Source organism: Drosophila virilis, chromosome 2 (genome assembly GCF_030788295.1).
Source record: "Drosophila virilis strain 15010-1051.87 chromosome 2, Dvir_AGI_RSII-ME, whole genome shotgun sequence".
Lineage (NCBI taxonomy): Eukaryota > Metazoa > Arthropoda > Insecta > Diptera > Drosophilidae > Drosophila > Drosophila virilis.
The window spans coordinates 4632189-4645163 of NC_091544.1; the positions used below are offsets into that span (position 1 = coordinate 4632189).

At 38.4% G+C, this 12975-nt stretch overlaps 1 protein-coding gene across 2 annotated transcripts; it reads right to left on the reverse strand.

The window, feature by feature from the left end:
* Positions 1 to 364: 364 nt before the first annotated feature.
* On the reverse strand, positions 365 to 10297 carry LOC6629637 (very long chain fatty acid elongase AAEL008004). 2 transcript variants are annotated; one of them, XM_002054806.4, is made up of 5 exons: positions 10010 to 10297; positions 1639 to 1730; positions 1319 to 1576; positions 961 to 1260; positions 365 to 899 (listed from the first exon to the last, which is right to left on the reverse strand). In XM_002054806.4, the coding sequence occupies exons 2-5, from the start codon at positions 1720 to 1722 to the stop codon at positions 684 to 686; spliced, it is 858 nt and encodes a 285-aa protein (XP_002054842.1). In that variant the 5' UTR covers positions 1723 to 1730; positions 10010 to 10297; the 3' UTR covers positions 365 to 683. The 2 variants fall into 2 exon arrangements, with proteins under 2 accessions (XP_002054842.1, XP_015027781.1); XM_015172295.3 differs by lacking the exon at positions 10010 to 10297 and adding an exon at positions 1803 to 1889.
* Between the last annotated feature and the right edge of the window lie 2678 nt (positions 10298 to 12975).

A 12975-nucleotide genomic window follows, 5' to 3' on the forward strand; every position in this document is an offset into this window, starting at 1 on the left:
TCAAATTACAAGTTCCACGAAATTAACTGGGAAATCAATTCTCCGAGTCTGACTCAGCGGCACATGCGCGCCATCTAGCGGAAATAATTAGTACCTTTCGAGTTAAGTTTCTGCAATTTGTAAAGCATACTTCTAGGCAAACAAATATACAATTCATTTCGTATTATTTATTTGTGATTTTCAAAATATATTTTACAATTTACATATTATTGTTTATTTTTTTAACGAGTTTTGGAATTTAGAAAAGAAAATGGCAAATAAAATTGCTGCTAATGACAATTTGGTGTATTGCCATCTGCTTTATGTCTTAGAATTTTATTGCACGCCAATCAATAAAATAAAAACTACACACGTATCGAACAACTAAACTAAAATATTTGGTTCTATTTATACTTTGCCATCGCGTCAAGTGCAATGTTTGGGGGCACTGCGCAACGGCGACTTTTTTCCTTTGCGGCCACATTCTCATACCTGACTTCAAATACTACGCAACGAACCTAGAAACCTAGCTAGAAAATGTAATATCCAATGTACATACACCCAGCTTCATCTATGTATATACCTAAATGGGTTAAGAAAGTGTATCTTCACAGTAGACGTGTACAGGCTATAAACCTAACTAAAAAAAACGCCGCATTCGCATTTGGCTATCGATCTTAAGGCAATATATGAAACGTCGGCTCCTACTCCTGCTTAACCGCCAACTTGGCCTGTGCCGCCAGCTTGGCTTGCGCCGCCTGCTTGGCCTCCCGCTTGTAGTTGTGCACATAGAAGGAGCTGAACATGTAGGTGAAGAGGCCGGCATTGAAGGTCAGCAGCGCCGCAATCGATTTGGGGAAATTGCAGTTGGGCTGGAACTGAATCTGCAGCGTGTGCACAAAGATGATAAGGAATTGCACCTGTTCGGAAGATAAAATATAGTTGAGCAGGTGCATCAATAGCAAGCCCGTTCTGACTTACAATCTGGAGAATGGTGATGTACTTCTTCCACCAGAGATACTTCTGCACCTTGGGTCCCATAGCCGAGAGCAGATAGTAAGCGTACATAATGATGTGGATGAAGGAGTTGATGAAGCCCAACAATGTGCCATGGCCGCCGGCGAAGTACTTGACGCCAATGAAGGCGCAAACGGGCATCAGTGTGTGATGGTACAGATGCAGGAACGAGATCTGGCGATCCTTTTTGCGCAGCACAAAGAACACCGTGTCCAGCAGCTCCGTTATCTTGGCAATGTAGTACAGCCAGACAGCGCGCGCCATCTGAATAGAAACCGCAGCATTATAAATGCTAGTTAGAGTATATTATGGTGCGGCTTACTCTCATGGAGATGGGATCTGTGGCATAGGTCACGGGCTGGCATTTGAAGTTGTAATGACCGCCCCAGCCGCCCTTGTAGCCCTCATAGAAGAGCACCCAGCTGAGCAGCACCTGCACCGCATTGTAGATCAGGAGCGTGTTCTTCAACTCGAACGGCTTCCGGTCGCGCATGTAGCGCGGTCCGGCATACAGGCAGAAGTACAGATAGGCGCCGAGTATCATGAACAGCGGTCCGGGTGCATTCGAGAGGAACCAACTCTGTGGAACGAAAGCGAATGCATGAGTCTAAGCACCTGTGCCAATCGATTTATTGAACTTACCTTTGTGCGCAAATCCTCGTGCTCCACAAAAAAGTTGACCATCTTGTCAACAATGTTCTGTGTTTCGTTCAGTTTGACCGACATTTTGCCAACTGCAAGTAATTTAAACAAATATATGATTAGCAGCAAATCTTTGGTATTAGCAAATGCTGTATTTTTAGCACCTGGGCCACCTTTGATGCAGTGCGTCAACAGCTATTTGATCTACTGTTGGTCGACGAGCATGTTAATCACAAAGGCACACAAAATTGCAAAAGCCAAGGCGAAGCCGCGCCCACGCGCGACCCATGCGACATTATTAATGGGATATTTGTTGTAAATAAGCTCTAATGCAAATACGGCCCAGCTCGCTAAACTATCTTAATATATAGAAATATCAGGGCTGCATCGAAACCTCAAACCAAAGCAATTGCCCAGATGAACCAAAACTCAAGCTGAAGCACAACTTTTTAGTTTTTCAACAAAAAGCTTTTAAGCAATAATACACACAATTTTACCAGATATAGCTAGCTGCCACTTTTAAAAGCGCTGGCCCCTCTCTAACCCTTTTAAGTATATATATTCTCGATCAGGGCGACGATCTAGCCATGTCCGTTTATCTATCTATATGTTCCTTGACACTACAATTAGCTAAATATCAATTTGTAAATCTCCTCTCATTTTCATGATATCGATTAAAATAGATATTGGGACATCATATATGAAGCATAATTAAAAAGAATTTAAAGGATATATTTAAGCTCCCGTATAAATTTATATATTATTATAATAGTATTTAGTTTTTTAGGCAAAGCTTTCGTATTGGCATTTGGCTCTCACAATTATGTCCTGATAAAATATAGAACGACTACAAGGATGCAGGGTATCTCCTAGTCAGGCTCTTCTGAGCAGAGCACGCCCTTTGGCTTATTCATGGCCGCATTTGCCGAACCTCAAGGCAGACCGACTCAAAAGAGTAGGTTCTTATTATAAGCCGAAGCTACAAATAATTTGTTCTTATTATATTTTTAAATTTATTTTTGCAGCCCTGATACTGCAGTTGGGTGCAAGTTATCTAACTAATATGTATATGAACATGTAAATTAGTCGAAGCGTCGCAGGCGCGTCGTCCGTGGCAATAACCCTGCTGAATTTGTGCTTAATCAGTTCCTTTTTTTAAAAGCAGCTCATAACTTTGCCTTGGCTCAGCACAAAAAACAATTTCTGTTTTCATGTACATTTTTGTTAAAATTGTTTTACAGCTTTTTTTTTGTTGTTGTTTTGTTTTAGCCACTAGGCTTGAATTACTGGCAGCCAGGGATGCGAGATACAAAAAATAAATGGATTGTGTATTTGTTGTAAATTACAGGCAGCAAGATTGGACACGGAACTGGTTTGATTTCTGTAGCCAAATTATGGTCGACGTTGATTTTTATTGTCATCTAGTTTTTGTATAAGCGGGAATAACCCAGCCGGCAGTCAGCAGCAGCAGCAGCAGCTGAAGCAGGAGCAGGATAGTTCAAGGACAGACAAGTCGAGGGCATTGCGGCCAAGAAGGAACCTGTTTGCCTGCCACAGCTGGCTGTGGCTGTTCGATCACAATAATTGGCCAGCTAGATAAATGATATGATGCGAATCAAGTCCTTTGTGCAGATGACTAAGCAACTTTCGATTGCCTGCAATACATGATTAACTCCCTTGCAGCTTGGCCTTGAATTGGCTTTGGCTTTGAAGGCGCGCTTCGTGTGCCAGTTGAATGCATTCCATGGCGCAATTCCACTTCAACAAACTGGCATAAATTTAAGTGCAAACATCAGTTGCGACAAGTCTCGCTGAGAAATTTAGATTTTGTTGCCGTTCTAATTATGACGCTTGCCACTCGCCGGCGGGCGTTGCATGCAAATTTTGCGCGTCATTCACGAATTGTATCAGACCGTAACCAAAAACCGAAACGAGCCCAAATGCCGCCCATTTTTTGGCCAGTCATCGTTTTATTTTTGTATATTTTTATTTTTTTGGTAGCAAGCCGCGAGAACTTTGTTTTTATTTGCCTTGGTTAACATGCACTTAACCCAATCCGACACGTGCATCTTGCCCGAGCAGAATTAACAGCCTATCTGCGATGCATTTCGTCTGTTCAAAATCACATAATATTAGGCAAGCGTTAATAAACATATCCAGATTTGGCTTGAATGTTACGCAACCTATTAATATTTACATATATACTATATATATAGTAGCTAGTATATATGCCTGCCTCTAGCTAGGCGCATGTTCATGTTAATCAGGAAGTTGTCTTCATGTTTAATTTAATCTGAAAACCAGAATCAAACTTGTCTCGAATTTCATCAACTTTCGATTTAGTGTTTTTTGTTTTTTTTTTTTTAAGAACAAGTATTCTTTTTAAGATGCCCAAGTGACCTATTCATTTCAAAACTTCAGGGGCTTCAGGGTTTGCCTAGGCACAGCATAAAAGGGTTTTAAAGTATTTAAATTATTCTCATTTGAAATTGTACTCGAAGCTACATACTGGGAGATATCGAACATATGTGAACGGACAGACATGGCAGCTCGACTCGACTCGATTCAGCTCGTCGTGTTGATCAAGAATACATAAACCCTCTGGGGCCGTAGATGTTATCTTCCGGCTGTTAGATACACAAGGAAAACTCCGAGTTAAGTGTGGAAACAAATAACTGTTGTAAATCTTTACGAACACCGTTTCCTATGACAGTTGTATGATATTAAGCTTCGGTACCCAGTTGTATATATAACTGAGAGATTAGTTGACTTTAAGCTGAGATGCAAATAAACAAGGCTAGAGATTGTCTGCCTAAATTAAATATGTTAGTTTTGTAATATCTAAAAGAAAAGTTTCCCAGACGAAAATAATGCTTTTGTAGAGTAGAAATACTATACCTTGAAGAGAATAAGAAAATAGATTATATTCCTCAGGGAAAGTTGCCCAAATGGACATGTCTAGACGTCGGCACTTCGATGACTAATATGTAATATCATAATCGAGCAGATTATACAAATTTTACATTCCTGTATATTTTAATTTTTTTTATATTATTTTTGCCTTCTTGGCTATGATTAACTGGCAGTGGCATTTACTTCTAAGCCCGCCTCAACAACTTCACAAATTCTAAAAATTTCTTGATTCGGGACTGGACTTTGCCTCTCCGCCGATGACAACCGGCAATTAATATATATATGTATACATAGACTCCCGTCTCTTTTTATATATGCATATAATATATTCTAGATGCTGCGTACATTCAACGGCATATATATATGTACAGACAATAGCACGGCTCGTTCTAAGCAAACAGCGCTTGGACCTTATGCTGTAAATTTTGCATATTTATTTACTTGGCTATTAATTTCCTAAACATGAGCAACGTTCACATGCAAATCAGCTAGAAGTTGTCGATGTGTGTGCTGTTCCCGAATACTTGAAAGCTTAAAAATGCTGAACGTATGATTTCTATAAGTTGTTCATCCCGAAAACGAGCTCGCAGCACGATGCTCTATAAATATTTGCGTCCACAAGGCGAACGTGGCCGAAGGTTTTTCTTTTGAAGGTAGCTTAATAGAGATTGGTCTATCAATTAGCGTGGCAATTGCAAAATTGCGTACACTTTGTTGAAAAAAAAAATAAAACAAAAAATAGAAAAAATAGTGTAAATAACTAGAAGTTTTATCCGCACGTAACCGCGCCCCTGCCGCTGACGTCAACATCCAGTTTCTCATTATGCGATAATCGGGCCGGCTATGGATCGGACGATCAATTCTAGACACGCTTCGGCCATAGCACAAAAGAAGCACACGTTTAATTATTATTCACCTTTTGCTACTTTTTTTTTCTTTCAACTTGTATCCACAGTCATATCATTCTTCCAGTTTTGGACGTGGCGCACATGTCGTATACGCGTTTTGAGTCTCGATTGAGACTTAAAGTTTTGTGCCGTTCAATTGATAAGAGCCGAAAACCGAAGGCTGAATATCTCTTACATGCGTAGTTATCTTCTATTGATATCTAAAAGCGCCAAGTCATTTGGGCTTTCAAAAACTTGAGTACGATCAGTCAATCGAAGAACCCACCGAAGACGAAATACCTTTGCAGAATTGCTTTGATGCAAATAAATATTATTGTTATTGTTATTTTGATTACCATTTATTATTATTATTATTATTATTATTATTATTATTATTATTAAGTATTTTTATTGTTAATATTATTATTACATATAATTCTAATATTTACGACTGATTGTTTCTATAGAGGGAGGCTATAAACTGAGCTTTGCTTGGATTATTTAGGACTATAGAAAAAAAATGTTACAACCTAACCTATCTGTAGAGAAATATATATATATATGCATAAGATCTGAAGAGCTCAAGCTTAATCAAGATATTTTAAAAAGCAGAGAACTAACTGAGCTTTTCAGGAAAATTTTTCCCGTGAGCTAATATTTGATATATTTGTTAGTTGTTCGTGTCTGGAAAACTTGTTTTCACAAGACAGAGTATGTTCGTCTTGTTGTGTGCGTTACAAATTTCGTGACAAATTGTAAATACCCTCTGGGAGAGTATAGGAAATGAGCAAGTGAGGTGCATAATTAATCGGCAGCGACAATGTCAGTGTCGGCAGCATCTGACCAGGCCAGAGAGACATTGCTGCTGTTGCTGTTGCTGGTGCCCAATGGACTCGAGGCAACAGCAACAACAACAACCACAAATCGCTGGCAAGGTCGTACGCTTTTGAGGAAACGAAGCACAATCGAAACAAATTGATCTCTTGCACCTCCGGATAGGCGCATGCGTCCCTGGAACCGCCTCGCTATCTATTTAGCTAATACACAAAACTAAACATTTAAATATGTTATTTACAACGTGATTTCGTTTCATATTAGACGGCAGCAGCAGCAGCAGCAGCACCAGACCACAAATAGCGTGAATTCGTATGCAGATTTTCGTCGTTATTGAAACTCGATTTTTATTGCTTTTACACATATTTTAGCATCAGTTTTTGATCGCAGCCCACAGCAACAATTGCCTTGAGCTAGTGCCAGCTGCTGTTGCCGTTGCCGCATTATAAACCAGTATAACATAATAATATAATAAATAATAATAATAAACAAATCGCATACACGCATATCTTTCACTCATAAATATCAATATCACATAAACTATATCAAGTTTTAGCACTTCCGTGTGCCGTTCGACAAATGCAACAATCTAAACGCATTTGTTTTTGTTCATTTATTGTTGCTAACTATATAACTACATTAGCTCCATATGCGTAGACAAGCTAAGCTGGAAAGTTTCCTAATTGATTCCGAGGTCTTAGTCTGTGGGTTAGTCAGTGCTTAAATATCTAGTTTACTCTTGTTTGACTTTAGTGTTATGTTTTATGAGCATGTTTTATTTGCAGAACCAGGATTTAACATATCTTTGAATTCGGGAGTGTTTTATTGCTTCGTTTACCCATTGAAATGGGCAAAGAGGGTATGATAGATTTGTGGTAAATGTATGCAAGAGACATATCTATTATTTGTCAGATCCGACTCCATCTCAGAGACTATACGTGCTAGAGACCTACAATTTGAAATGTAGCTGCTTCTGTTGCCAAAAAATCGATAACTTTCGATTTACAGATATTTATGTGCCCATAACTGGCAGCTTATGCGAGCTAGACACACCAATTTTAAGCAGAAAAATATTTCAAACGGTTTTCTTACAAATTTACCATCTTTTGAATAAATGACTGACGCTTTGTTATATTCACACTTTTAATTGCCATATTTAATCCCTGAAAAAAGATCGGACCATACGCACCGATCGGACCATAAGTATTTGTGGGGCAAGAGAAGAAAAAGATCAGCATAAGGGCCCTCCACGCTTCGTACAGGGTATCTACCATGTGTTGCCATCTTACATTTGTAATTCTTTTGGGCTTGTTACTTTCTGCCCTGGCTGCGCGTTTTATTTCCATTATATAAAAGCAATCTCTTAATTCTCACTTTTTGTTTGTCAGCTTGAAAACAATTTAATTGTAAAATTTGCATTAATTGTTTGTAAAATGAATGCCATTAAATATTAATTATTAATTATTATGGTTATAACCAGGTGTATTTGCGTTTTCGATATTATTATCAGTTGAAAAATGTAAAAAATTAAAGTTAAAATTATATTAAAGTGTTTTTAATATGCACAGAAATTTTCTTGAAAATTTTATTTAAATACATTTTTAAAAAATTTCGAAACTTTTTAACTGCTGCATTTTATTTTGTTAAAACGTAGAAGCCTTTTTTTAGGCAAAAAATTTTTGACAATTTATTCACAATATTCAATTAAGTTGACTAATTTTTGTTGTTGTTGTTAATTTTTAACTTGGCGCCCAAACAATAAGTTCAGAGTTCGTTGCCAGAGTCTTTCGTTTAAATTGTTTAGCTAGAAATTGGCATAAATTAAAAGTGAATAGCTTATTATTGCGCCACAAGCAAATGCAAATAAATGCTCATCGTATTGCTAGGGAAAATTCTATGATTCGTTTCGCAAAATGCAGAGAAAAATCACAGCCCTAATCAATTGGAGACTTTTGCTTAGGCTGCGAACCTATTTGTTGAACAGTCATCAGTTGGATCATCATCATCAATTCTGCTATTAATATTACTATTATTATTATTTAATATTATTGCTGTTGCATTTTGACAAATCATTTACTCAATACCAAGGCTGCTCAGTTAGACCAAGTCATTCGTAGCACGTAGTTAAATTATAAAACAAAAAAAAAGGCACACTTGTCCCGCGAAAACTTCTGGCCTCCAAGATTTGCAGCCGTCATCATTGAGGCATGAGGTTCTGTCCCATCGGGTTCCCTTGCTCTTTTTTGGGCGTGTTTACCTTGCCATTATTATCAAATTTTGAGCGTCGACCGTGGCTTGTTAGCCAAACGAAGTTATTTGAAAATCACCAGGCCAAGAAAATAGCGAAACTCAAACAAAGATGAAACGAGATGGTTTTTTTTTTTGGTTTTATTTTTATTTTTGTTGTGCCTGAGAAGGTGTGACCGGCCACGCATGTGACCCCAATTGGACTCAAAATACAAATGCTATTTCACCTGGCATTAGGTGTCACCAAAAAGGCCACAAGCTACACATAAACAATCCGCCCGCGCCCCGAGCATACCCCTCGCCCCCCTGTCGTTGCCTTGTGAGGCACTTGCTCAACGTGCGAACGGATGTGCAGCACAAATCTTGGGTGGCAGCTGGTTTTTTTTTTTTTTTTAATTTTTTCTTTTTTTTTACTTTGATATTAAGTTAATTTGAGTAGCCCGTCGGGCTCTGCGATCGTGCTGTTTACGCGAAGACAACAACTATAAAATCATAAGTAAACAAATTGCGCGCATGCGTTGCGAGCGCCTTTTTTTGAAGGGCAAACGGCCGATTTACGAATATGAGAAATTCGTTACAGTCCGGCCAAAAAGTTTCGATTTCTCACACACACACACACACACGCACATACACCTATGTACTAGACAGGTATGCACATATATATATGTGGAGAGATATATGGAGTGTATCTTGCCGTTTAGCACATTGCTGGCAGCTTTTTTCCCGAACTTGTCCCAGGTTTTCACATTGCTTCAAAAGTGATTTCTTTTCTTGCTATTTTAAGATGATATAATATCACATAATTGTAACAAATTGGCCAGCTCTTCAACTATTTATGTGTATATAGTAGGTATTAACAGCAACTTGTTATCGTTGCGTGGCCTTTTCGGCTAAATAATCAAGCACATCTGCCGCTGATTATGTTAGTTGATCAATCGTCAAATAAACACATATACATATATATATTTATATATATGTATGTCTGTATATATACAGAAAGCATTTACATATGCGTCGCTTTGGTGATTGACTTGGCCGCAGCTCACGATTTTGGGGCCCAAGCGTGGCCCATATGTGCGCATGTATTGGATGTTGTAATCTGGTTTCGGAGATGCCCATCTTGTCTTATATTTATATTTATTTTTTGTTGCTGTTGTTGTTGTTGTTTCTCTTTTGTATACAATACATTTTTCGGAAGGGGGGTCACCTCGGAATTGGTCCACAAACACGCGCGTCTCTTTCGCAATGGGCCGAAAAAATAAATTAATAAACTGGCTCAGCTTGCAGCCAATTATTGATATAAAATTGAAATTTTTAGCGCATTTCCTATTTATATATTTTAAATTGAGCATCTATTTGATATAAATATTATTTTTAATTGAGTTCTGCTTGCACTTGTTATTACGAAATTTTTGAGCGCATTTCTTATTTGATATATATGTATATATTTAATATAAATATTATTTTTAATCAAGTTCTGCTGCACTTGCCTTTTATTTATGTTTTGCTGACAATTAAGTTGAATAACAATTTATTAATTTATTTATATATATATATATCTGTATACACTGCACACAGCACTTTTATCGAGACACACCAAAAATCCTTTCGATTTATAGTAAGCCGCACGTTCGTTATCCTGTCACAAAATATTCAGATTACGCGTTCAATATTTAATATTCTGAATTGTGGAGAACATGCGGTTATTAGCTTTGCCAGTTGGCCAACTTCACGCTTTTGCGCTTACTTTGCGGTTAAAGCGCCGGCAACAAACTAAGCGACATCCGGACGCGACAAGCCGTCTTCTATGCGCCCCGCTGCAGACACACACAGCACACACACACACACACACACAGAGCACACAGCACACACACATGCACACTCAAGCTTTTGATACGGCTCGATCGATCGCACGAGGTAAGGTCCGAAGCCGATCGCGATCGCTAGCCAACTTGTTAATTTAGCCTTAAGAATGTATATGTGTGTGTCGAACGCGCCAGTTCTGTGTAGCTGAACAGGTGATAGTATCTCTGTGTGTGTGTGTGTGTGTGTTGCAATCTAGGTGTGTGTGTGTGTGTGTGTGTTTCTTGTCTGTCTTATTTTATGCTATGGCATTGCATGGTTTTGAGCGCCCGCGTTCTAGGATTTTATAATATTAAAAAACGAAACTATTTAGCTAATTATCCGATCGCTGATTAGCGTCAAATATATGCACATACATAAGTTGTGATTAGAAAGCAATAATTTCTAACTGTCGTGTCCGAGCATTGTAATTATCAGCACCTTCAATGAGTTTTTTTTCCTAGATAATTTGATTGCAATTTTGTTTTCGTATCGGGTGATTGAATGTGAATATTGGCAAAATGCAAAAAAAAACCGGCAACTGGCCTGGGCTGCGCCCAAAGGCGACCCATATGATGCTTTGTGTGTGCAAATCATTGCGCAATTTAATGGCCACAACCACAAGACCAAACCAAAATGACGGACTGCAACTCTGACTGCAACTGCAACTGCAACTGCAAGTGGAATTGCGAGTGGAACCGCAGACAAGGCATACCAAAACTTCAGTGGCCCCTTGTGACTTTAGCCAAGTCATCCAAAGAGCTTGAGCTGGGTGTCATTATGTAGGCGCAGGTACGAATATGAGCACAGCTTGCGAGTACTCAAACTAGAAACATAACAATAAGAAGAAAACGAGTGACTGACATTTGGCAGCCAGCCAGGCCACAGGCTGCAATTTGGCCAACAAATTAAATGGCACTCGAAGCAGTTGCCTTGGTCCCTATTGTTAATTACTCAATTGCTTGCCAGACAAAGGCGAACCAGCGGCTGCCTTAGTCTCCGATTGATGTGTCCGAATAGAAAAGAAAAAAACAAATCTGCATGCATTACTTTTAATTTCGTTTCATTAACGATTCAGTCACAGATTTTCAGCAGCGCCCAAATCCGATTTGGCCACATTTCAGCTTCCGCAGTTTTGAAGGTGAGCCCGCTTTTTAGGCATGCCAGGCGCGTGTTTGCGCCGAGTACGGCGTACGTTTGGCGTCGTACATTTCATTCATTTCAATTGTCGAACAGCTGGCAACAATATGGTAGATATGTGCCGGGTTTAGTTGAACGAATTTTGGCGCGTGCTCGAGCCGTCTTCTGATAAGTGCGCCCAAATTCCTAATCTACAACTTGTAACATCCAGCTGGGCATGTTTTAATTAACGAGCTACCAAATCGTAGACCTAGACCTAAACGGCAATCTTTAATCGACATGCTCTTCAAACTGGTTTCAAATCTAAAATTGTGTACGGTATTTGCATGTCTTGTGCTTGTTCAAATAACAATTAAATCGGTTTTCAAGTCAATGTCACACGGCGGAAACAAAAGACTTAAGACACAAACTTGCTCAAGTTTTTTTATTTTCTACTACAATACTTATAATGACCCATTCGATTAGAGTTTTTTTTTTTTACAAACAACTACACTTAAACCAATTTGTATTTAAGCATCTTTACAAAACACGAAAAAGGGCAAAAAATTTGCAGCTCTCAGCGCGCCTTTTTTGTTTTGTTTTGTTTTGTTTTTGATTTGTTGAACTTGACAAGATGGCATAATTTGCATGAAAATGATTGGGACTCGATGAGGCAGCAGCAAGAACTAGACACAACAGCGTCGGATCATTAGCCTAGGAAAAAACCCAATCTGTACCCTTTATGTTTTACTTGTTTTACTTCTGGTTTTTTTTTATTTTGTTTTTATTTTATTTTTTTCGAGGCAATTGTGTCTACATTAAAACTCAATTTATGAGCAGCATTAAATGCGTGTGGGGCTATGAAAAGAACAAAAAATCAGCACAGGGGAATACTTGAAGCTGATTAGAAATCAATTTGTTTGCTACATTCAAGTTAATATACCCTGCAACGGCTGTTCGGGTAGCCTTGACCATAACACTTATACGCTGGCAGCCTTCAAAGATACGAGTTGATTACCGTTGCCTCTGATCTGTCTGTATTATTGATTTAGACGCATAAAATCGGCTGCAGAGAACCATTAATAAAGGCAAAAACTCAATAAAACTGAGCGGGTCTTGAACTCTATTGAAAAATACTGACATTGAACTACACACACTGACGATTTATGCTGCTTCCGACTTGCTTGAATATACAAAAGAAAGAATGGCAAATGACGCGCATGACGACCATTTAATGCTCTTACATTATATTATTATATTAAGCTCTGAGTGGGAAACTATTTTGAAGGACACCAGGCTGAACCTGGTTTTCCACAAGGCTCATAATTTTCCCGAATTTTCTTTCAACAATTTTCAATAGGGGTTTTCAAATATTCATCAGTTAATCACATGTATTTTGATATCTTAACAAAATTTCAAAAGCATAAAAAATTATAAAATGGCAAAAATGTAAAAAGTATTTTCTGTTTGAGGCTCAAGTTCGATTGTTTTTCAT